This window comes from Aphelocoma coerulescens, chromosome 15, assembly GCF_041296385.1.
Source record: "Aphelocoma coerulescens isolate FSJ_1873_10779 chromosome 15, UR_Acoe_1.0, whole genome shotgun sequence".
NCBI lineage: Eukaryota > Metazoa > Chordata > Aves > Passeriformes > Corvidae > Aphelocoma > Aphelocoma coerulescens.
The window spans coordinates 8,194,441-8,220,986 of record NC_091029.1 but is presented as its reverse complement, the minus strand read 5'-3'; the positions used below and the strand labels follow the sequence as shown (position 1 = coordinate 8,220,986).

General features: G+C 39.9%; 1 protein-coding gene across 1 annotated transcript in view; it reads right to left on the bottom strand.

Annotated features, from left to right (window-relative positions):
* Nucleotides 1-26,546, bottom strand: part of PPIL2 (peptidylprolyl isomerase like 2) — a 68,285-nt gene that overhangs the window by 40,706 nt on the left and 1,033 nt on the right. The window contains exons 4-10 of the mRNA XM_069030708.1: nucleotides 26,188-26,250; nucleotides 25,980-26,031; nucleotides 12,787-12,838; nucleotides 10,435-10,526; nucleotides 9,641-9,730; nucleotides 1,032-1,107; nucleotides 263-423 (exon numbers count right to left, since the gene is read on the bottom strand). Of these exons, the coding sequence (XP_068886809.1) occupies nucleotides 263-423; nucleotides 1,032-1,107; nucleotides 9,641-9,730; nucleotides 10,435-10,526; nucleotides 12,787-12,838; nucleotides 25,980-26,031; nucleotides 26,188-26,250 (586 nt within the window). The remainder of the gene's footprint in view (nucleotides 1-262; nucleotides 424-1,031; nucleotides 1,108-9,640; nucleotides 9,731-10,434; nucleotides 10,527-12,786; nucleotides 12,839-25,979; nucleotides 26,032-26,187; nucleotides 26,251-26,546) is intronic.

Below are 26,546 nucleotides of genomic sequence, written 5' to 3'. Positions count from 1 at the left end.
TCCTTCTTACTGTGCTCCACTTCTCAAATGTTTAGGTTGATTTGCGATGATTTAACAAATAGAAACTCACTGACATATACTATGCATGTCTAAGGAATCCTGATATGATTCTCATATTTTCATCTATGACAAATTTCTGTGTGAGAGAAAACAGAAGGAGCAGTGTTTGTTTATACTGCAATACAGCCTCTAAGAAGAAAAACAACTATTATCATTCTCGAAGAAGTCAACCAGTACCAAACTACAAATTGAGTCAACTTACTGCATTCAGCTTATCCACTTTCTTCTTTTCAGGAGCCTTCATAGTAGCTGCTAAAATATCATCACCTTTGAATTCCTTATAAAGCTCCAGTAAAGTCTCTCGGGTCTCTGTATTTGTATTTTTCAAATAGTAAGATGGATCTAATTTTGCTTTTTCTTCATCTAGGTAAGACAAAGTTAAATCACTCAGAATTAAAAGAAACACTGTATTTTGTTCTCCTTCAGCTTATTACATATCTAATTACAAAATTTTTTTAAAATTCAACTTTTTTTTAAAAATAAAAAGGTCTAGCAACTGTATTTATTCCTACAGACACAGTGACAAATAGCAATGCATAACACTAATGACAGTGTAACCCAAAATACAGCACAATAAATACATGATGTACAAGAAAAAAACATCAAACCAACTATCATGAAAATTTATTTGAAACCACTAGAAATTATCTAAGTCCATTCAAGTCTTGTAAAATTTTTACAGAACAATAAAGACAAACTACAGTTGGGTACAATATAAACTTCTGTCCTTCATCTCCTCACTGAATGGCCAGGCCTGTGATGCAAAAATCCCTTACTTTGACCAGGTGAATAGCAAGAGATGCTTGCTTGCACAACAGTAGATTAAAAAAACCCAAAAATCAGATATGAGCAGAATAAGCTAACCACTGAGAGATGTCCTTCCAGAAAACAGAGTCAATTCCATAACATCATCTTCAGATTTTCCTTATTTGGGTTGGTGTTTTCTCAGCCTACCTTCAATTCATCCTTACCTGGATCAATTACTTTTATGTTGTTCTTAACATGAAAGAAGTTTGAGACGTTGAACTTATCCAGGTTTGTTGGATCCTGAAAATAATTAAATCCTAATATCAGAGACCTTGATAGGCACCCATTCCAAGCAACAGACTAGTCCAAAGGGCAGACACCACCATAATAAACAAACAGGGAGAGACAAAATAACTTTCATACTCCCCAAACCACAGAAAGATGGAAAATATATAAAGTCATCAACCCAAACCAACATCAGCAATGAGTCTGTTCACAGCAGACTCCTTAGGGATCTGGAATTCAGTTCCAAACATAATATTACACATATATCACCCCCAGAAGTTACCACCAGAGCTCAGCTGAGTCTACCCTATCCTAGTGAAAAGCAAGAACAATGCAATTCCCTGGTTCTTGCCTTTGTTCTGAGCTTTGGTTTAAGATCTATGCAAATGCACATAAGCTACCTCCTGCTATTTATAACCCTGGGCCTGATTTGCACATGCTCTGTGAACTTTTGCAATGCATTTCAAAATACAAATAAAACTCAGAGCAAGTCTCTGCAGTAAGAACTGTTTTGACAGTTGTTTTTTTCACTAGTGCTTACAGAACTATGTTTAAAAATAATGAAAAAAAAATGCTATTATGAAAATTCAATTTAGTGACCACTGGAGGAAAACAGCAGAAGCACACAGTCCATTAACTATGATTCTTTATGCTATCTCTAGGCAACTTTCTGCAGAACTTTGACCTTTTGTTAGAGAGAATGAGACAAGGAATGCCTACTGGTGATCTAGGTTACTTTATACTATTATTAAACAGTTTTTAATCCTCTCCTTACAATGACTTCAAGGTTTTCTCCTCAAGCTCCTCTGCAGCACAGAAAGGTCAAAACATCAGTCCAGGACACCCAGTCACTTATGGAAAGTCTATCTTACAGAAAGCAATTCAAACTTTCAAATAGCAAAGTAACAAAATAATATGCAATAGTTTCTAGTTCAGGATAAAATAATGCAACATACTATGCAAAGAACTGTCTCCTAACATGAATAGTATTATATATATTATCCTAAAAAATTTAACAAAGCTTCTCAGACCACCACAGTTGATAAGAAGTTTGAGAATTTAATCTCTGCCAGAAGTAATGCTTAATACAAGCTGAGCTGCTAGCTTCATAATTTATAAAATGATCTAATTATGCCTTTCATTCATCCCTGAAATGGTATGCTTCCACCAGAGAGTACATTTTTAGTTTTATTGCTGGTAGTAAAACCAAAACACATTTATGAAATCAAGCTGTGTGATTCTCCACCTTAGTGTGACCTCCTGGCTTTCTGCTGTCCCCTTTCCTAACCACCAGATAATAATTTTCTATTGTTTCCTGTCTCACTATACCACTCCAATAGTTCTTCATCAAGACAAAAAAACCCACCCAAAAATTACATCTTTAAAATCTTGCTTTAGAAGCAGACAACCTTTAAATAAAACTACTAAGAAATAGGAAATTTGGATCTATTTTTCAGCCATTTTTCTTTCCTCTGACACCAGCACTCAGGTGTATTTATTATTTATTACTTTACATACATATTTATACATGTGTGAATAGAGATGATTTTGACCCTTGCTTTCTGACAGTCAACAAGATGCATGGAGAAAGATTGGAGAAAGATTGGAGGAAGAACTCAGTGTGTTTTCACAAGACATTTTCACTCCCAAATTCTCCGCAGCAATCATGAGCTGCAGCTTTCCAAGACAGCAATCATTGCCCTGCACATAAATGTACTACCTCAAAAGGTGAAGGAAGGAAGCACTGCTTACCCTTTCAGGAAAGGGAAAAAATATCTGTGTATTAATAGAGATAAATGGATTTATAGCAATCCATGTCTGCAGTTCATGGCAAAACTGAAGGGCAAGACTGACTCCTGAAACCAATTTTTCATGGACAGGAGGAAAGGCAGCAGTAAAAATGAAACAGAAAACACCTTCATGATGTTCTTCTAAATAAAGCTTCTTCATTTATTGATTTATTGATTGCTTAAAAATAAATAAAGGACATCACAACTGCCAGTGTCTTACAAAACCCTGTGCTCAGGGTACCACAAATCAGATTAGTCCACACGGTTTCACAGGCACAGTTCATTCAAACATCTGTGTGGCTTAACCAGCCGAATCACAGGCATTGAGCAACTCCAGCAAAATGTTTACAGTCTCTTTCCTTGCAAGGGGTTTCTCAGGGCTCTCCAAATCACCACCAGCCCCTGCTTTGGCAATGCATCCATTATTGTATGAAGGACAGCAGAGGCCAAAGGCTCCTGCTCCTTGCAGACCAGCTGTCCATCTGCCCTCCGCGAGATCTGAGCTCCAAACCCCAGAACTGTGACCCAGGTCCTCTGTACAAGGTCCTCCCATCACATCCACGTGGGCCATCTGTTCCAATAGAAACCTTGACACAGGTTTGGTTTACAGTGTTGTCCCTTGTATTCCTGGTTCTGCAAAGCAAGAGTCTCACCACACATCCAGAAGGGGGACAACCCACACTCCTACCCCTAAAGAGATTTCCCTCTGGCAGTGGAAGAGGCCCTCAAAAATGGTTCCTCAAATTGAAATTTGAGTATCATCTTGTACAGGACACCTAGGACATGTTTATTCCTCCCTCTAAAATACAGCATCTTGATATACTAAGAGAAGTTCAATCAGAGTTAGTTTGATTAGAATTAGTGTGAATTTGAATTAGCATACTGTGAAAGAACTGCAGTGAATAGTAAGTCAAACACAGGACACCAGTTGCTTCTACCTGACCCCAAGAGCACAGACACCTCTGACCAGTCCAACCTGTGCTGCAGAAGACACAAACCATTTCCTAACCAAGTCCTACAACACAAGATACACATTTTTTAAAGGTAAGACTATGAAAATTTTGTAATTTTGCACAGTCTTTAGACATATCACTTCAGGAAGAAAACTGTCTAAACACTAATAACTAGCCTGCCAAGCTCCTCTCACTGCATCCATGACAGTTACTGGGCACAAAATCAGAGCAGTCCAAACAAGATGCCACAGGGATGGGCAGACCGACATACTCACATTGTCAAAGCCTCAAGCTCTAATCAATTACTTGCTTCTCCTGGTCAGAGAAAGGCTGGACTCATGGGGATGTTCCCAATCCTGTTAAGATTAAGGCCTGGGGCCCAAAGACCTAAAGAAATAATTTCTGTGTAAGTGCACAGAAACCAGAAAGGAAGATGAACCATGGCCTACTTTTGTTTGTCTTAGCATGTTTAAAAATACGTATTCAGAACACCATGGTTGGCAGTCTCAGGGTTTTTTTTACTAAGGTTACGAACCATAAACTTTAGTTTAGCAAATTACTAGCACAGATACAGACTTCAAAGGGTTGCTAACTGTCATCACTGTTAAAAATCTCCTATTTAATGTTTTCCTGAAAGCTGAGGTCTGAAAACAATTAATCTCAAGTTTTATTCCACTTGTGTTTTCCCCAGTAATTTTCTGGTTTTACCTACTTAGGGAAACAGCTTGAACTCTGCTAATCTTAAGCGCCACATACAACCCCCCAAAAAGCAGGTTAAAACCAGCAGGTTTAGACTGTGTGATTTCTTTTAGCCCTGATTTCTCTCTTACCATTTGGCTGGCCATGCTGCATCCCTAATTATCCTCAGGACTGTCACCCTCATATGCCAACCATGTCCCACTTCTTTACCTGCTACTCTGCACATCCATTGGTGCAGGATTCTTCCTCACAGAGACCTCACCCACAGCCATGAGGAAATCTGCTCTGACCTTCTGTCACACAAAGAGCAAATGAGGAATAGCTGAGGAGTGAAATACCAATTAACAGTATGCAGCTCAGCTACCTCCAGCTCTGCTCATTATGTGCTTCCTGCCACAAATGTCAGTGGTGTTTAACAGCTTGTCTGGAGCCATGTCTTGTCCACAGCTGATTAGGTTATATAGAAACAATAAAACTGACATAAGGAAGCACATAACAGTATGAGACTTTTTTCCCCTATAACAGCAGCAAACCTGTTAGCATTTACCCAGACTTGGTGTTCTCTTCTCTTCCTCCCCCCATTTCTGCAGTACAAAGAAGATGCATTTGTTAGCCTGCATCTACCAGGGAAGGCTCTCTGCAGGCTGCCACCAGAGCACTGTGCCTGTTACCCCTGGCACAGCAGGCCAGGGGCTTCATTGCAATTCATTCAGCAAGGAGGAATCCCCCACGTGTGCCTCTGCCTCACCTGCAGCACCACCACTGAGTACAGCCACACTTGTCATTAAATCCCCTGCCAGCACACAGCTCAGCAATAGCTTCGAAGAGTTTCCAGAGCAGGAATAATTTCTTCTGTATCCTCACAAACTTAAGTTTGTCTTTGTTTGTGAACAGAGCCACAGTGGAGGATGACAAATTGACAGGGTGCTAAAGGGGAAATTGTTCTTCACTCCTCTGAACACTTCCTACCAAATGGGATGTGAAAGCTGGGTATTTCAGCATTCTTACTTTGCTCTCCTCAGGACCTCTCACACCTGCTGGGATGGGAAGTCCACCAACGTGTCCAGCAAAGCACTACCTGACCCTGTTCCTCTCTCCACATTGAGCTGGGGCAGACTCTTCCTTCAGCCTGCCTGGTCTTAACTTGCCATTAAGTTCCACATCATTACACAAAGAATAATTTGTATGATACAGGATTGAAACACAATGCAATTTACATTCACACAAATTAATAATAATTTCTACCAGACTATTGACCAGATTTTGTCATAAAGAGTTGACAGCAGATATTGAAATCTAGCACTCAATCCCTCAAAAATTTACTTGGAAGATAATTTCAAATTAGGTTAAACATTTAAACTGAATACTAGCTTAAAACCAGTAAAATATAGGACTGGAAGAATCACTTAGTTCTGCACTGAGGTTTAACATAATATTATTTCAAAAGCTGTGCTCAATCCTACCTTGAAACCAATTGCAAAGTGAAATGATGAACATCAATGAACCAGAATGGCAAGCAGAACAGGGAGGTAAGAACACTGCAAACAAGTGTTAACAATATCAGCTTTTCCATTACAGACACCCTGTCCCCACAGATCTCCAAGTGCTTTACATCCTGCCTTACCCATTAAGTGTAACTAATTAATCTTACAGTACTAGAGTTGTCTGTCAGCTGGGAACACATTCTTGACATTTTCAAGGGATGCTGAGTTAGGCTGAGCTGATCATCTTTCAAGGTAAAGAATATAAGTGGGTTTAAAGTTATGAGAAACACAGACAACATCCAGACAGCATATTCCATTTAAAAGAGATATGAACCAGTACAGTTGGGAGAAAAATTATCTGAAATAATGATAAACTGTAAGGAGAGAGAAACTTGGAAAAGTGTAAGACCTGCACTGCAGAAGATGGAAAACCTGACTTAAGTTTGTAGCAAGATCACAAAGCTAAGAAAAGGAAATTTAAATTTTAGTGTAAAGAGCTACAGTCTAAAAAACCCAGTCATACTGGGAGTGCTGTATCTAGGAAGGGTTATCATATGGAATAATGTCATGTGTGCTCCTGTCATCATCAGCAAGATGCTAAACTAGAATCCGTGACTTCTTCTGCCTCAACAACTCCATTCCAGTACTGGTAATGTATCTTGCACACCAGGACATGGTATTACTCTTTACCTCCTGCCCTGACTGGCTGGATCATATGGCCATATGCTGATGAAAAACTGCCATGCTCCACCCCAGGATATTTGCATTTCAACAGGGGAAAAAGCAATTTCTGTATATGGACTACATGTAGGAAGCACTGCAGATTCCTTTACAAAGAGAAGCACATCTTAGACCTAAGACAGTATTATTAACAACTAAAGTTGTGATTCTGCTTTTTTTAGTTTCAAATTTAAAAAAAAAAGTTGTCCTTTTTAACAAGTAAATAGCACATAAATAACTGCTACTAAATTCAAAGCGACCAGATGAGATGGTGCTTAGCAGAAAAGATAACAGGGTGGATTATGACTCGTGTTTGAATAATATTTAGCACCAAGAACAGGAAAAGCACATTATGCAATTCTGTCTCTTCTGAAAAGAGCAAATCTTTTTTGTTTTGTTTTTAATTATATATATTAGGAGAGAGAAGCCAAGTTTGAGGTCAATTGCTATTCTGGTAAAATCCAAGCAGATGTAGGATTGTCCTTTATGTATCAATAAGGAAAAATATGATCATACAAACAATCTGTAAAGATACATCATTCCTATTTTCCACTTACCACGTTGTATTTCACTACCAAACACAGGTACCCCATCTGTTTCCTAGGACATTCAGAGTCAGCCTCTGGAAATGCTATTTTCTATTGCTAAACACAGCTATTACAGACAGCCCTATTCAGCTGTTCTTTGCAAAGTAAAGAATGTTTTTAATAGCAACTTCCTTTATATCTACTTTTTTGCCAAACAGCAGGGTCAGTGATACCAACTCACTCTCAATTCCAGCTCTCTTGGATACCACAGCACACAATTTACATGGGGGAATGAAAAACAGCAAAGTGATAAATTTCAACACAGAACTGAAAGGTTTTTAAGAGAAGGAGGAATTGGGGTAGAGCTCTGAAACACAACAGATTGCAGTCATGAACTCTGGCTAAGAAACAGAGCCACAGGTGGTGGAGCTTGGCAGTGTGAAGCCTGAAGCCACCACGCTGCCTGCAGTGTTGTCAACAAGAGAGCTTGTAGAGGAGACATCAGTCTGTCTTTCAATAATTTATATGAAGAAAACACTGTGAGAAAATAACAACACATTTCTCTACCACATATACTTAAGCAATTCTAATATCCAGGCTAGTCATGCCACTTCAGGTTGAATCCTGGCCTCAACAGAGCAAGTCAGGGTAGGGCAGCATTTGAATAGGAAAAAATCAAGTTATATGTGCAAGTTTGCAGTGGCTGTTGGGCAGTGCAGTAAATGGCTCTCACTTCTCCTTCAACAGCCTGAAGCCATTTTAGACTGTTTGTTAAAAATAACTCTGAAAAACATATTTAAAACCCGATCTGGTAAAAGGTCAAATTTTATCTGGTCAACAGCATTCAGATGGTCAAATCTCTTGCAGTCCAATCCCAAGATGGGGGTGTCTTTGCTATTTCTAAACTTATTTAAGAAGAGTGTAGCACAAGACTGTACACTGCAGAAGTTAACACCAATCCATAATGAACTGTTTACTTAAGAGGATCAAATCTACTCACACATTATGAACACCCCCCTAAATGGAGGTGGGAGAGGTGCAGGCAATGTGTGACTGTGACCTTGGACTGCACAACTATCAGAATCTACTTAGTCTCATATTAGACATATTCCTCCAAACAAAACAGAAGCCCAACATGTCAAGAATGAAGATGAAAAATATTGATAAAAACTCACATAGGGAATGACTAAATTTTTAGATGTTGCACTTTGAGATTTAGGGGACTAGAGCAGCTGTGAAAAATCAAAGCTAGGCAAGTAACAGGAAGACACTCTTTATACATACATTCAATTCCAACCCTACAGAACATACCAAAATATTTTTTTAGCAACTGCACATTTCAATTATTTGTTCAAAATAACTTGGTTTTCCATACGGGTACACAGACACATTTTTAGACACTTGTCTTTTTTTACTTTTCCAAATCCATTAGCAACCATGCAGTTACACAGAAATAACATTCTGTTGGGAGCTTTCAATCTGAAAAAAAACCTGTATTTTTTGCATCCATTGGAATAAAAACATTTTACTTTGTTGCTTTAGCTTGAACAGCAACAAGCCCAAATGAACAGAGGAAAAATATTTAAAAACATGCTGTTAAGCACTGGGAGTAGGGAAGAAGGGCTACACTTTATTTAAATTTAGACATAAATGAAAAATATTTTTCTATTTGAATTAGACTGTATTAGTCTTGGCTAGTGGCAATTAAGTGTTCATGAGATGCATACTAACTCATGAATTCAATAATAATGATCCTGGAATATTTTTTCCCCTGTTTTGAAACCATGCAAGGTTAAAAGTACCTATTTTTAAACAAAAGTTTTAGATCTTTTGATACGAAATTTTATCTGTAAATAACTATCTTTTACACTGTAAAATTTACAATGCCCTTTTAATTTAGGTTTTAATTTTCTTAAAATCAGCAAAGAACCAACATTGGTATCTATTAAAAAGAAAAACATTCCAAACAAGTAATTAGAGAAAATCCTCTGGTTTGCTGCTTGTTTTATTCTACATTTAGAGAAACATTCCATGGAAAACGCTTTTCTGAAGCTTTTACTCTTTTATACATCTTTGAAAGAGTAAAACAGACAATCCACTTCAGTCTTAATGTAACATGTCAAGTTCCTAAAAGTTTAAATACTTTACATTCTAAACATTGTTTCTTTTGATACCACAGGCCACATGAGGCAACTTACTACTCTCCCAGATTGTTATATGGCATCTTTGTGACTCATCTGGATAACAAAGAAAATACAGCAGAGTTTTTCTGTTCAGTTACTCTAGTTTCCTGCCAGAACAGTGTATATAGCATTTCACCCTCTGCAAAAAAACCAAGCTGTATGGTGTGAGGTGTAACAGAAAGAAAAGTTTACCTGCAGTGTGACGATGTCTTGCCGAGTGAAAGGCTCATCTGTCAGGAGATCCTTGTAGCTCTTTGGTTTTATGTTCAGCTGCTCCACTGCCTAACAGCCAGGCAAAGGACACAGACAGCAAAAATCAGATTCTTGTGTGTAAATGTTACAAGTAAATATGTGATATCGATAAAATCTTAAAGTACAAACCATAAAGAAAACAACACTGGATATGGGTTCATTAATTGAAGGATTTCTTTGCTACTGAAAAAATAAATAAACCTTGCTTTTACAGTAAGGATTATGCAAAGAAGCCACGATTAAAATTCCACTTGGGTTCACATAAATGTTCACAAAACACAAATAAAAATGCAGTTTAAGTGTCCATTAAGGCATTTTTTCTCCTATTCCCCCAGCTCCAGCTAAAATGCTCTTTTTCATTCACTGATATGAATAGAAATGAGGCAATTTGTGTTTTTGTGATGACACTGTATCAGAAAGAAGACAACAGAAAATTTGGCTATTATTTCAACTGAGGAGCATGTAAGAGCTACTCACTTTGAAATACAAGATTCAGTACATGCAGATTAACTTAAGGTTTTAGAAATATTACTTAATTCATATTCTAAAGTTGTTCCTATTTTGAAGGCTGAAGTTGGACAACAATTTGTGAAGTTAGTTCATCTCCCTGTCCTTTAATTTCCCTGGCTGTAAAACAAGAATAAAATTTACCTGTATTTCTAAAACATTTTGTGGTCTTTACTGAAATGCATCAAGTATAAAATATTAGTAATGGAATGCAACAGAGAACCTACCTCATAGGCAAACACATTTCCAGTAGTCTTGATGGCCACAATATGGGAGTTATTGGTAAATACAGTAAACAGCACTGGACAGTGATACTTGCCTGATAGAGGGAAAAAAGTTTAAATTTCACATGAAGACCTGTAACTGTTTTGATATAGCTAATTTCTCTGATCTCTGTGGATGATATTTACATTAATTTTTAATATAAAGTGTAACTTCAGTGTGTATTCAATGGTGTTTCAACAACGTTTTGATTCTCCAGGGACAGAAAAGGTGCTAGAAAAAGTAAGAGTTAAGAGAACTATAAAACAAGCAAGGAAAATGCAGCTCTGAAATCTGTTGCCTTCAATCCCCCAACATGGAACTTTGTCCAGCTTGCTTGATAGTTATGAAATACCACAATACAATTGCTACTGTTGTAATCAAAGATCTATTGATAACATGAGCCTGTACCTTGTAACGAGTCCAGTGCTCTGTATCACTCTTGTTCTCAGGAATAAAAGTTTAGCTTACAGCCTACAGAAAAGTTCACAATAGCTGTTGTGCTTTAAGCAGGGGGAGCATTTTGTATTCAAACGTGGCAAGCAGAATGCCATTAAATCTGAACACGTTACTCAATAAGGTACCCAGCTTCTGCTCTAATCAAGCTGTGAATTTTCCCAGGAGGGTCAGCACAAATATTAAGCAAGTCAACAGCAAGCAAACTGATGGGAGGCAATGTAGGAGGAAAAAGAAAAATGTCTGGATAATCTCAGCAGAAAGCAATTAGAAGAAGGTTATTAATACTTGATCAGTTTGCTAGACCTGGGGGTTCGAGTGAGATTTTTGAAATAAGTTGAGCCTATTTGGTTCTTTTTTTCCTAGTTACCATTTGAAAATCAAAGTTGGGCCTATTTGGTTCTTGTTTTTCAAATTACCATTTGAAAATCAAAACCAGCAGGGAGGCCAGAACAGGCTGCTCCCAGCACCTGTGAGGACAGGGGAGGCAAACACTTACAGAGACTGTGCTCACTGTGCCATCAGAGGCAGCTCTGCCTCCCTGCCTAAGTCAAAGCTGAGGACACTTTTGTTAATGCCACCAGGGCTGAAGGAATTCATTGCCACAAGGGACTGAAACTCAAGAAGTTTAGAAAGGGATTTTTGGAAGCGGCATCAGGGTATGGCCCAACTGATGGATACAGAAACACTCTGGTAAAATGTGAGGCCTTGTTCCAGCTTCATAAAAAAGAGCAAGTCACCATATTCTCAGTTCTAGGACAAGCAAAACTGCTGAGGGCACACACATGTTGATCTGGATAGAAGGTACTCAACTCATAAGTGATCACTAAATGTGAGAAACTGCAATGTCCACAGACCTTTTGCATCATATTTCTGTGTGAACAGAGAAGATCCTACATATGTAGCAACCATTCCACATCTTACAATTTAAAGAAAAGTTTGCTGATAGACAGAAATGCAACATTTAATTTTTGTCTTTTGTTGCATTTTCCTGTGATTGGTTAATGACACAGAATGCACCTTTTTAAGGAAAAGGCTTCTAAGACTGTATGGCTGTTGTCATTCCAGCCCAGCATTATGAACTGGACTTCTCCAGGGAAAGCACAATGTCATGGTATCTTTCAAAAGCTTTGGCCACACTGACTGTTGATCAAGTTTTAACACCCTGCTCTTGAGACAGATGGAACACAAAGTGCAGAAGAAATCTATCAGCTACAGAAAAGAGCTTGTAATCCACAGATTTTGGTAAAATAAGGAGACAGACACTCCAGAATTTTATTCCCACCTAATCTTTGCCATTCTCATTTCAAAGAAATCATTATCTGCTTTGTAGAAGATGAATTCATCTCCACTCTTCTCTTTTGTTCCTACCATGCTCTCTTAGGAAGCACATTTTATATCTTGCAGAAATAAAACTCGAGGCAACTGTCTTGTGTGCTTCTATTCATAAAATCCCACGTGTTCATTTAAGTCTAATCCCTTTTATAAACAAAAAGCTGTTCAAAACCAAGTGAACAGCAAATATTGCCACAGGCAAGTTAGAAATAAGATAACATTACAGAAATTTCACTCTTTCTGATTCTTTCCTTAAAGTAAACAGTACCTTAGTGCAGTAGCAGCTATAGTAAAGTGAAATTGCTGAATAATTTACAGCTCCCCAGTGTAAAGAAAAAGAGAAATGGAACTTTGGAGGTAAACATATCACTCACAAGAAGCAATTACTCTACTCAAAAAATAAAAACCATGATAGAGAACACAAACTACTTAAGTTCACCATGAGTAAGGCAAACCAGAGCTTATTGAAGCACTCATTAAGGAAAAAAACCCAACAAAACACCACCACAGAAAATGACTGCACTTACCTTCACTGTTTTTAGCAAAATTCAGTTTTATAAGTGATTTGGCATCCAGTTTCTAAAGAAAATAAAGCATTAAAAAGATTAATCACAACAGAATGTAACCATGGAAATAAGAGGAAACTGTAACATCACTGTTAGGACTTTAATAGTACATAATTTATTAATAATATATTGCAAGTCGTCTGAATCATCAGAACCCTGGGAATTCAAGTCACAGACAGCCCACAAAAACAAGGCTCAGGGAGCCTGAGAACTGGGATACATTTGTTTACAGGGCTGTATTTGACACAGTACAGTGCTAACCATGGGGAATCAGCTCGAGGAGTTGCACAACTCTTAGCACAGACTGAAAAGGGAGTTTGCATGAAAAGCTAAGAGGCAAAGATCATTGCTGCTGATAAAAAAGGGCAATTCAGCAGGGACCTCTGATGAAAGTCATAAAGCCAGCAAACCATTTTGGCAATCAAGCTCAATGCCTTTTCTGAAATAACTGTAATTTTCTTTTTACTCAGGAAATGTGCAGTGGAGCCCACATGACAGCCAGCAATAATAAAGAGAAACGGAGGCACAGGTTCTCTGGAGAGGCACTTGGGGTCACAAAGGGAGTCCCAGGAGGGATTTTCAGCCACTTAATCCCCAGGTAACAATTCTACTGAACAGGGAACTAAGATTACAGCCAAGGTTGGGATAATGTTCTCCAGCTCTAGAGAGGACACTGCAAACTGAGTTACTCCTGCTCTCCCATGCTTCATCAGAAGGATGTCTATGGCATTTTTCTGCTGCCCCCTCTCTGGAAGGGTTTTCTGACATGGGAAAAGAAGAGCTGTTGGGCTGGCAAACATTTCTGGACAATCAGGCTGCTCCTGTCCTGCAGCCTTCCCTAAGACATGGAAGCTGCAAACACACCCAAAATAACAGTGAACCTTCAGTAACATGACAGGCCCACGTATGCCAGTCATTCCATGGGGTCAGGATGTGATTTGGGTACATCACTGGCAAGACAGGGCACATCACAGCCTGGGTGATCCCACCAGCACAGCCTGCTGGGATGGTCAGGTAGTGCTCGACTGGGGCACCCAGCTGGAGACGAAAGTCCAGCCCAACGAGCTGCAGGGCTGAGTCAGGATCTGAGACTTATAAAAAAACAAACCCTTTGATTGTATCAGCTGTCAGAGACAGTTTCACTGCCAAATGGATCCTTAAAAGCACACACAGGACAGGCCTTTTAAAAGAAACAATCGGTTCTCTTCTCAAAACACACACCTGAAGAGATTAGGGAGGTTTTTATAACCCAGACAGCTCTTTTATAAACAGCTACGAGTGGAGATCTGCCAGCCCCGGTGCCGACACTGCTGCTTCAATCATTATGGCAAAGAGCAATAAAGAAATCGTGTGAAACTAAGTTAGTGGGCTTTCTGTGCCTAATCAAAATTCATATTCTAGGTTTACAGAGTACATGTTATGACAGCTGGACTCATTCGTTTATAAAAGGCGCTTCTCAAATTGCTCTCAACCAACTGGCAGGCTCATTTGCTGCCAGAAAGGTAACAATCTCTCTAATTTATTAGCAGGAAGAGCAATGAGAACTAGTAGGAATAAGGTGGGAATGGATAAAAGAGGCCAGGTTTGGTTATATTTAGTTATGTGATGGAAAACCAGTACCGCTGCTTTTTCTTAAGTGGATTCTCAAAAAAACCACCCACAACACTCCAATATCTGCCCACTGCTGGGGTACAAAGAAGGAAAGCAAAGGCAATGGCAGCTTCTGAAATGACTAAGTGAATGCAGAGATTTATTTATTTATTTATCTTCTTACAAGAAAAAAATTATCAAAGAAGTAGTAGGGGAACTGCAGAGTTGCCAAAATTATCATCTGATCCTGGACAGATATGTTCAACCTAAACAACTGTTAACACAAAGCAGCATCCATCTGTGCACATGTTGTGCAACAGCCCCAAGATTATGTTTCAGAGAAAGCTTCTTTAGAAATACAACCACTGGAAACATTGGTAATTTCAAGAAAGGTCCTTAAATTATCCTCCTGTCAGACCTGAGGTATGCCCAAAACATATGAGCATCTTTAAAGAAAAATGGAAACAGTTCCCTAAGAAACAGTTTAGCGTGATTAAAGATTCAGATTTATACCTTGACAGAAATTTAGTAGAAAAGACAGACTAAACTGCTGTGCAGACTTTAAAGGTAGCAAGAGCTGCAGTGCACTGTTTCATCTGTCACCGTATGATGTATTGTTAGAAGAGCTGCCAAGTCCTCGGACTCTCACTCTGCACCCAGGGAAATAGTATGGTATTTCAGGTCATACCTTTCCATAATATGGAAAAAGGTTATTTTTCAGCATCAGTTACTCATGGTGCACCAGCTGCTTGTGCTGGATCTGCTCCCCACAGAGACCAGCACTTACACAGTCTTATGTCAACAGTAAATAAAAAACAATGATTGTCATACAGGAGTTGAAATACTGCCTGGAGTGAGAACTCTGTAGTGAAGTGCTGTACGAATATTACAAACTTTTATTGCCACAGGCTGGCCTTCTATCAGGCTACTCTTGAAGAAGTGACCTTGACACGTCAGCTTTGGAGTAGCTCTGTGCTTCGGCTTGCGTGGCAAGGCAAGAGGGGGATTTAGTGTTTCGTCTAAGGAAATCTCTGGAGCCTCAGAACAGCAAAACCAGGTGATGATCTGCTACAAAGGATTGTTCTGTGCCCAGGACCAGGCTACAGGATCTGGCAACTGCACATAGAGCAGCCACAAAGGAGGGAGTCCACACACCAGGACTTCCAGAAGGTCCAGTTTTGAAACACCTACACATTACCCAGGAAAGGGTAAAAGGACAGGATATAGGCCACTGTCTAACATCATTTTTTTCCTCTCATTTCACACAAAAACAGGATTATCTTGCATGTGGGTGAATCTCCTTTTATTTATTCTCCATCAAAAGTCAAAGCTTTCCAAGTACCATCACACAGTTTGTTGCCATGGAAATGACTGTTATGCCACAAATGGGTGCTGATCTTCATGGGAAGAGACAGCAGGAGTGAATGAATCCTAAAATGAGTTAAAGTACTTGTTTTCATCTATTTTTTATTATTAATAAGGCTTAAGAGAGAACAAATGTTGCATACATAGCTCAAGTTCAAAACTATTTTCAACCTGAGTTTCCCTGACACACACCCACCATCCAGTTTCAGCCACGCTCCAGTTAAGAAAGCAAGAGGAAAAAAAGTGTTTATTAAAAACACTTGATCTAATTAAATTCTAAATTCCTAATGAAAATGAAAAGGCCACAAGCATCTGCCACTTCCCTTGAGCAGAAATAAGAGCCGCATATTCCCTTCTAAAAATATTTTATGCAGAAATACTGGAAAGCAGACGCATTTCATGGCACGTAGTGCCAGCTGCTCCACAGCAAGGAAGGGCTAAAAAAAAAACAAATGCAAAACCGTGCGAGCTCTTTTCTCAGCTGACTCCTCTCTCACAGGCACACTTCCACAAAGGCAGCCAAGGCTACTTTTGGCCATGACCTACTTTCCTGCGGCAGCGAGAAGCCCCAGCGCCCCGCACGCTCTCATCTGTCAGCTGACAGCAGTGGCTCCTGCGGGATCCCAAAGGGCAGCATCCTTTATTGATAGCCAGGCAGAGGTGATGACGCCACGGAGGTTAGTGGGGCACTGTGGCAGCTCGCGGATGGAACACGCCGATTGTTTCGAATTAAATCACTCTCTGTCATCGCTGGGTGTCTCATGCAGATATGACCTACAATCCCCATGCATCCATTAGTTACACTCGCTGAATCTCTTTGGTCTCTGGCTGCACGTTCTTCTTGTTAATGAGGCTCTGACCCTGTTGGATATGCACCAGCCTGAAAAGCAATCAAAAAGGGCTCCACTGATTCTCTACCCACACATGGGCAGAGTTGGTGACGTGCAGCAAGAACTGCGTTTAGTAAAGACAGACTTTCCCATCCTACCAACAGTAACTGAGTAAGTGTTCAAATGTTCAGCACTTGGGGATTGGACTCTGTCAGGAACACACAAAAACCCAGGGAAGCTAGTACTGGGGTTGTGTGGCCAGGTTTTTGTAGCAGGAGGCTACAAGGGTGGCTTCTGTGAGAAGCTACTGGAAGCTTCTGCTGTGTCCAGCTGGCTCCAGGATGGACATGCTGCTGGCCAAGGTTGGGACAATCAGAAATGGTGGTAAGGCCTTTGGGATAACTTATCTAAGAAGAAAATCTCTTCTTACCCTTATCTCAACCCATGAACCCCCAGTGACATTTTCTCTCCCCTGTCCAGTTGTGGAGGACCAGGGAGAGAGGGGCTTTGGCAGTGCCTGGGGTCCAGCCAGGGCCAACACACTACATGGGGAAAAATTAATGTGTCACATCTGAACTGGTTCATAACAGGAGGTCAAAAATCATTCAGAGCTGGCATGGCCATTTGATGGTTTTTCATCCCACCAAAACAAGAAACACAGAGTTACCTCAAGCAGAAGAGAAAGCCAGAACAAACACTAATATTGAAACGCAGTGTTGCCTACCAAGTACCAAGTTTAGCTTAACAACAGCAAATGAATTCTGTATTACATGCTTTGGTTCCTTTAGAGATGAGACCTGTTACGTATAACTTTGCATACAACTTCCCATTTTAAGAAGCCCTCTTACAATTTTCCTTGCTATAAAATCTTCACAAAAAATGGGGACATGAATTCAATGAACAGTACTGGAATAATTCCATGTATAATGTTACTTATTTCAGATCCTGTAAACGGATTTAATGATGATAAAGGGCATTGGAAATCCTCAGGTCTACACATTAGGGTTTACAATTGGAAACAGCAGCACTGTTTTAACGAGATAAGCCATCTATGTGTAGTTTAACACTGCATGAAAAATTTGGGCTCAGCAGCCAAGAGGCCAGAACAGCCTCACAATTCAAGGTATTATTTCTACGTTCAATTCAACAACAAAAATGCTCCATATTTATCACAGCTGCCTACCTAATGCTAAAAAGATACCCTCAATTCACATTCTTGGATGAAGCTGCTGTTTAACTGCAGTTCTCATGTACTGCTGGGCTAGAATGGAAATGGACACAGAAGATCCTTCATTACACACTTCCAGACCACTGTATTTACATATTTAAAAGTTAATTAAACTGACACCATATGGTCACCAAAGCCTTGTCCAGAGAACCATAAAGATATGGTTGATAACACACACGGCTCACAGATACCAGCAATAATGCTGCTCTATCAAAGAGCACATTAACAGAAATTACCATGAGAAAAAGATGTGTGGCTGCATTGCAAGATCAAACCTGCAGTCTTAATGCAGTCAGAAGTCTACCAATCCAGAGACCCACAGCCAAATACAGTTCAAAGAAAATAAAGCTTTGCAGAAGCACCAAAAATCTAGTCTCCAATTTTAGTGAAAAACAGGCAAGTAAAGATCTGTGGGAAACCTCATGCTGCATCTCATTTAAGGCTAGAGCGCTTCACAGCTGCTAGTTTTTCAAGTGTCACAGTCACAAAATCCCATCCAATGTGCACACTTACACCAAAACACAGAAAAGGAAAAGAAGAGACCATCTGTTCAGTCTGTAAAACCTAGATGTAAATACTTTTTTGCTGTAAGGGACATAATGCATTAGAAATAATGGTAGAAACATTTATCTGCCGTGTCCAGAGGTGGGTTACTGGATCAAACACTGCCCACCACCAGCACAGTCAGCAAGGTGTGAAGGAGGAACAGCAGCTTGACCAGTGACTCATGACACTGGAAGGTTTTATAAGTCTTTTTTTGATAAAGCACTTGAGCAGTAAGTAGAGGCAAATCTCACCTTCACCCTCGCTGATTCCCAAAGATACAGGGAATTGAAAAATAAATCCCCTTTTTAGGATAGATGAAGGCTAACTATTAGTAGTGCTGGGTACACTGCTGTAAAACACACAAACAACTCTGGTAAAGAAAGAACCAGCTATCCATGTTTGTCAGCAACAAAGGAGAGTGGGAAATTTTCAGAAAACTCGAAAAAGGAGTTATCTGTCAGGATATGACTCAGTGGGATTTTCATCCCCTTGACCACCCCTGTGTTTTATGACCATTTCCAGTTATGACACATGACTTCCTGGTCATTCCTCAGGGCAGGAATCATGTCCTCATATGTTTCTATCCAGGGGCCTTGAAAATTTATGGTCACTAGTCAATTATTAATGCATTTAGACTGTTGAGTAAAAGCTAATAATTTCTGAGGCCAATGAGGTAAGACGACACGGCTCAGTTGCTGCATATTGAAGAGTTCATCTCGTTCAAAGTGGATTCTGGGCATTTGAGCAGCAGCCTGTGTCTGCTGCCCCAGACAAAAATGCACCTGGAGAGAGATGCTTGACAACGACAGCTGTAACCACCCGTGTCTGAAAGGCTGCTACTGCCCACAGAAATACAGGCAGCAACATCCAACTGGAAACAACAAAAAAAAAAGAGAAAAAGAGGAACTACTGCTCATCCTGGCTAACTTATAAATAAATACCTGCTTCTGAAATGACCCAGCCTACCAAAAGAAAATGCAATTAATTGCCATTTTCTCAAAGCACCTTTCCTCTCACATACACTGAAATGGTTTTTGGTTTTACACTATCGTGTAATATATCAAAGTATTATCAAAGTATTTCAGGAAGAGATTAGAAAATATTCTCACCCTGTAGCAGGCACTCACACAGCACTTACTGTGTATGATTAAGATTAACTCTGTTCAAAGAAGATATATTCAAATTTAAGAGATGTGGAGGAGAACTCTGACCATGTAGGGTATGGAGAACTTAAAGGCATGAAGAACATCTGACAGGAAAATACAAGTCTCAACAACAAAATGTCAAGAAAGCATTAAATTCCTTTATGCCAAATACACAGCTGTAAACACTAACAGAGAGAAGCACAATTTTGGCACAAATACAAACAAGACTAAGCTGGTCAAACCCAAAATTTACAGAAGATATGTATCAGATGAAAAACCATCAGCAGAAGCTCTCAGCAGCCATAGCAGGCAGAAAGCAAACACTGGTTCAAGACAGAGCATGCAGTTTGCAAAGCAGACTGAGACAGCTGAAGACCTCAGACAGTCTTCCAGTTTTCTGTTCCTGATCATTTCACTCCTCTTACTGCAACACATGAAAACCAAGTTCGATTTGTCTGAATCATTTTTCAACAACAAAGCTTCCCTTGGCTTTATTTCTGTAAGCTTTGTTCTCTGCTCTGTAATAAGCTGTTACTCACCCAGAAAAAAACTGTATTCCCACCCCACACTGAAACTTTTCTTACAAATAAACAGGAAAAAAATCTCACTTCAAATATACAGGAAAAATATGGTAAGTTTAACAAAAGGGGAAAAAAGGGGGCAATTGACATTTAAACTTATGCAATATCTGAAGGCCTGACTGAGTTGCATCAGACAAATTAAGAAATACACTTTGAATTTCAAAGCTGAAGATGTGCCGACGTCTTCTGACATGTATGTGAAAGGAGTTCTCTAGAGAAAAATTAAAATTCTCTGTTATACATCACTCATATTACATCCAAATGAGACCTGAAGTTACTGATCCACCTAAATGATCACTCATTTCCAAAGCCCCAAGGAGAAAACACAGCGGACTACTTGGATTTCAGGTGCTGTGCTCTGATGCTGAGGAAAAAAACAATGTGAGAGGGATATGACTCACCCTGACTTCCACATAATGAAAATTATCTCAACTGGTCAACCTATTTAGCTCTTAATTAGACAGTCCCAGCACTCTAGATATGGAAAACTCATGTGGACATAGCCTGCCTGTGGAAGTCTGCACAGCATTTTCCTGCCAGTGTTTTGTATCTAGACAAAAGATGAAAATGCTCAAAGCACCATCTCTTTGGGAATGGTAAGTGCAGAAAACTTTTCAAGACAAAGACATGAAAAAGCACAAGGAAAATTTGACTCCAGCTTCAACGTGCCAGTTTTAGATGATCATCAGAATGCTAAGGTAACATTACCACCAGGTTACAGAAAGGCCTCAACAAACACTCTGAAAATGCCTCCCACCGAACATTATCTACAGCTATTGCATTTTCCTGACAATGTACACTGCTACACTGGCCTGAAAGGGGTCACCTTCAAACCATAGGTTTTTGTCTGATGACATCCATTATTTGCTGCTCATTATCTAGAAACACACCTGGAACAACACAATTAAAGCAGCAATCTGCAGTAAATTACCTCACAGACCATAGAACTGAGTTAAAAGCCATTGTCACTGTTGATTTAGCCAGTAAGGGTCACATGAAATTTGAACTTGTCCTCTTCCCAGTTCAGGCCCAAGATTTGTTCCACTTGACTCAGGGTTGGATGAGTTTTGTCTGTGACTGTGATCTCAACACCTCTGACTCAGTAATGTGTGAAGCTCATCCAACCCACTTTCAGGAATCCATTCCTGAAACACAGGAACCCTGCACTGATTATGTGACAGAGATGGAAAGCAATTTGTAGTGAACCATAAAGTCCTGGTTGGAACTTGAACTGTGCTTTAACACCTGTTCCTACAGTACTTGATATTTCCCACATTGCTCACACGCTGTTTTTTTATTCAGAATATTGAAAAAGCAGAAAAAAACCCCCTAAGCCCTCTTTCTCATTATGTTCACTCCCTGGATGAAGAAACAATTATCAGTGTTTTCTATTTCTATCTCTATGCTTTCAAAATACAAACATGGTAAAAATACTTTTATGTTTAAGGAAGTTTCACCTTTGCTCCAATTTCTGCATCCTTTTCAGACAGGATTTCCCTTATTTAGATAGCCAAAGACTTTTTTAGTGCATTAAAAAAAAGTGTTGTAAGGTTGTTTGTTCCTTTTTTAAATGAGATTAACAAATTAGCAGTAAAAGAAGTAATCTTCTTCATATCCTCTTCATTAAACCAGGTCAGCAAGCTACACTGCAAAACCAGCAACTGATTGCTGTGGGATCTATGAGACTCACTGAAATGTAGCTGACCAAATTGAAAAGAAATCATGATTTCAACAATAAAATGAAGTAACAATAGCTGCCAGCATTTGGAAGATCAATATATTTAAGGAATGTATTTGAGAATGATTTTCCAAGTTTTGAAATAACAGATTTAGTTGCAATTTTTTCTTTTGAGGGTAAGAAGTTACAGGTTTTGAAAGTGCCTGTAGTTATTATGGCAAGCATCATCTTACCAACCTTACTTCAAACAAATGATTGATAAAAAGGGCACTGTTTACATTCCTCATGAGCAGTGCTGGAGGGAAGAGGTGTCCACTGCAGGCTGTCATTGCTGCAGGGCATTGCAGGTACAAGCTCTCTGGTGCTTCCAAAGCCCAGATCAGACAGGCTTACTGCAGGAGCCAGGCACCTGTACTGCCACAATTATTTCATCATGTTAGTCATAATTTCACCCCAAGTCAGCTATATTTGGTAAATACAGGATTAAAGAGTGTGGGAGAAAAATAGCAAATATTTATATTGTACACAGAGCAAAGCTTTGTGTCCAGCTCTCTCTTTTTAAAAGGCAGTTGTCTCACTGGGAAAAGTCAGGGATTTTTAGCCTTCTGACTCCAAAGTTGGTTCTCATTTTCCATGTCAGTGGCTCTGCCTTCTATTATTTCTTCATATGCACCAGACTCCTCTTTATGGTTATCTTCAGAGGCAGCCTAAGCAAAAGGCTTTTCTAACCTGTAAAAAACCCTCAGAATTTATAAAAAGTTTCCTCCTTAACCTAGTGAGAAGCTAAAACCTTGTGATGCTTAAGAAAACACCCTCTCTGGCCTGCAGGTCTGGATCTTAACCTTGCATGGGATGGGGCAAAGCACAAATTCTGTTCTGCCTCATTCAGACCAGAAATGTGACTCTCAGTCTCATAAATCCACCACACAGCATCTTCAGGTCTCCTAAGCTGACTCTTAGGCCAGGCTAAATTAACTGGACTGAATCGAATTAACTGGCTTTCCAGTGTCCAAAAGAATTAAATTCCCAAAGAAAAGGGGGAACAAGGGACAAAGACAGTAGCTACTTCTGAGACAAGGGAACAGAGATATTTGCCCAAGGTTACAGAGCCTTGATAGAGGCTGAAAGCACAGCCACAACAATCTGGTCTGCCCACACACAGTCACAATGTCACTGAACCAGAGTGGAAAAAATAGGTATTGACATCAGACACATTACAATGCACAGGAGGAAAAATAGCTCAGCCCACATGTAACATATCCACGTAACAAAGAAGAACAATTTCCTTGAAATTCCTGTCAAAAGGCACGCTGATCTGTTCATATTTGAGACTCCAATCAACCAGACATGCTCTGGCCAATCTCACTACTTGAAACAGGTATCCTGATCCCAGCTGGCTGCCTCCTGTGGGCACACTGGTCAGACTGTCAGAACGTCACTACATGAAACATTCTGGCAAGCCTGCAACACTCTGCAAGCCCAAGACACCAAAGTGCTGTTGTCAGTAAAAAGGAATGAGCTAACTATCACTTTCCTCTTTATTCTATGCAATTTTAGCATAAGGATAAGCCAGGGCAGTGTCCTGACAAAGCTGACAAAAAAAGGGAGCCAATGCCAACTGACAGACTGTAGTTCAGCTGCAAGAAATGCACTGCTTCTTCCAAAATTATTGGTGTAGCAGTAAAACAAGCATTTTTTACACCAATGCATTCTTAAAAAGGGGTGGGGGGGATAAATCTAAAGTTACTCTCTAGAATAGCTCATGGTAAATTCTAGACAAAGGTCAACGGTGATTTGCACTGCAGCATTTCTTTAAAAACAAAGGCTAGTCCAATAGTTTAGGATTCAGAAGAATCAGAGAAATCCCTTGTAGATCAGTTCACAAAGAGCCAATTAATAAAAGACTAGCACAGTCCTACCCCCTGGAGCACAGCAAAATATATTAATGACTGCAAGGCTCTCCAGTTCTCCACTGAGGGGTCCACTTCAGAAATAAGACAGCTAGACAGAACCAGTGAGTGCCAAGAGTGCACCATTAACACCCCATTTTCAAGTAGTCTATTGACTTCTCTAAAGTATCTGTCCTGTAGCAAACCACAACCAGAGAAGTACAAGCCACAAAGGGTTTCATTACTATTTTTTACTTCAAGACAAATAAACAGAAAAATTCTCCAGAGCCTCATCACCAACCTGTGCAAAGTAACTTCATAAGTTACTGTACACAACATGGCATTGCAGCTAATCTGGCTCAATTCCTCTCAAATAAAGAGAGTCCTGAGTTTCTCTAAGTCATCAATTCATTATGAAAGATACTTTGTGGTTTCCATGAAAAAGCTGCACAGGGAACAGAGGGTGCCCACACAGTGACAGATTCAACAGAGGACAGAGCAGTCCAGAGATGCACAAGCTCAATTCACTGACTTCCTCTGCCACCTACCCTGCCTTATCCCAGCACTCCTATCCCATTCCTGCCCAATGCCATCCTCCCCTTCCAAAAACCTGAGCTATCCCTCTGGAAAATAAAATCTAAATACAATCCTTCTTTCAACCCCACTCTTCAACTTAGAGCTCCACAGGGCTGGATTCAGCAGGGCTGTGTGCTATTCTGGAGAACAAGTGCCTCCTCTTTCTTCCAATTGATCTGAAACACCTTGGTCCTGTGGAGGAGAGAGCTGTACAAGCACCAGTCCACCACAGAACAAAAGGGGGAAGAAAGAGCTCCCCAGAAGTGATACAGAGGAAAAGGGGTGGATGAACACTGAGGAGAGCTGGAAGTGCACTGCAGATCAACCACAGAGGGAAAAGTCTGGTAAACTAACAGGTCTCAAGGCCTGAATTCCTTTAAACATTTATGGTTCACCAAGTATATTCTGCACAGTCTCCCTCTCTCTCCATTGCACAACACAATCAGCACAACGTTACACTTCTTGCTTAGCATTTACTTGAAGCAATTTTAAACCACATCATGGTTCACAGTCTGCAATGAGCTGCTCTGAGTGAAAAAAAAAGATCTGGTAACACCCCAAAACTCCCAGCCAATGCAGAGAGCAGCAAGGTGGTGAGAGGCTGGCGAAAACAAATGAAATAGCTGTAATTTCACTCCTTCCCAACAACACACTGTCCTCCTCACGTGTGAAGAAAGACCTTCAATCATCTCACCATTGCACAAACACACCTGCAGGAAGATTAAGTCTCAGACAGGCTGTTCATGTTTAGAGTTTGGAATGTTGCACCTGTATTTAGCTTCTTCTCGTATCTGTCTGACGGGAAGATCTTTAATCAAACACAAGATGTTTCAGAAGGAATCTCACAGCCCAGAGCCATCGGCAATCCTGGGCAATAGCTGCCACCCAGTGCCTGGAAAAGTAACTGCACACACTGAAGGAAAAGACAAATCTCAGCTGCTCAAAAAGCAGGAGTTTCTGCTCAAAATTTTCCTCTGTGCCCTCATAAACAATGCACTTTAACACATCAGAAAAAAAAAATCATTCTAACAGGGAAATATTTCCTCTACTTCCTGTTCATTCAGTGTTTTACAACTTCATGCTACTACCGAAAATAATCCCTTCATAATTGTCATTTACGCAGAAAAAGGGGGGAGAGACCCACAAAAGTTTCTCTCACAGTGAACCATGATGGCAGAAGCTTTCTGAAATATACTGTCATGATAACTCAAAAGATTCTGTAGTGTAACCTTTCCATTCATAATATCATCTATTAATCTCCTTAATCTGCATGATGCCAAATATCCTTTGGGTTAAAGAAACATTGCTGCACGTTTAAACCCAGATGGAGAGGTGCCAGCCCCTTGCCCTGTAGAGACCAGAATTCTGCTTATATGAGGCAGCAGTAGTCTTTTCCAACAATGACCAGTTAGGCCTTCTGGGCAGCACCAGCATAACAACAGTTTGTATTTCCATCTATACAGGTGCTCTTTATGCCACAGCTGGAAGGCAGGCAAGATACCCTGGGAGTTCATATAAATGAACCACTCACCTCTGCCACAATCCAATTACAAAAAATAAATAGATGTAATGCTCTCCTTTCTTTCACACACCTTCAAAACTGTGCTCCCATTCAATCTCTTTTGCTTTCACTAAGGCATTTTTGTTTCTCCAACACATTAAATTAAAAAATAAAGAGCATAAGAAAGAGCAAAGACATGATATGAATACACCCATCACTACTTACTTCTCCTGTGATTGGATTGGTTCCATATTTCTTTATCCAAGGAACAATGCTCCTGAAAAGGGATAAAGTAATTTGTGACAAGCACCATCAGAAACCTCTACTGATGGCCACGATTGTCTTTGCTAACTTGCAGAGACCAAATGATGGTTACACAGCTGTAAGCAGTTCAACAACAGGAAAATGAAGCTAAGTACAGACAGGAACTTACAGGATGTCAAAGACTGTCCCATCTGGTGTGCACACTGGGTATTCAAATGGCTGCAGAGACAAACTGGAAAAAAGAGAACACACTCTTGTTAGCAAAATCAGCTGGAAATCACGATGTAATTGGCAATCACATTCAGCATCCCTTGCTAGGGATGCTTCCATAATCCTGGCAGCTGTTAGCTCATATGTATGGAAGGCAACTTCCTGAACTACCCAAGTAACAAGGATTTCTAACCCACTTATACCAACTCTCTTCCTTCACTCCTGCACTTCAAGCAGTAAACTCTAAACAGAAAAAAATAGCAGAAATATTCTTCAAGCTACCTTAATCACTATCTCAGCAAGATGAGAGACTGACCA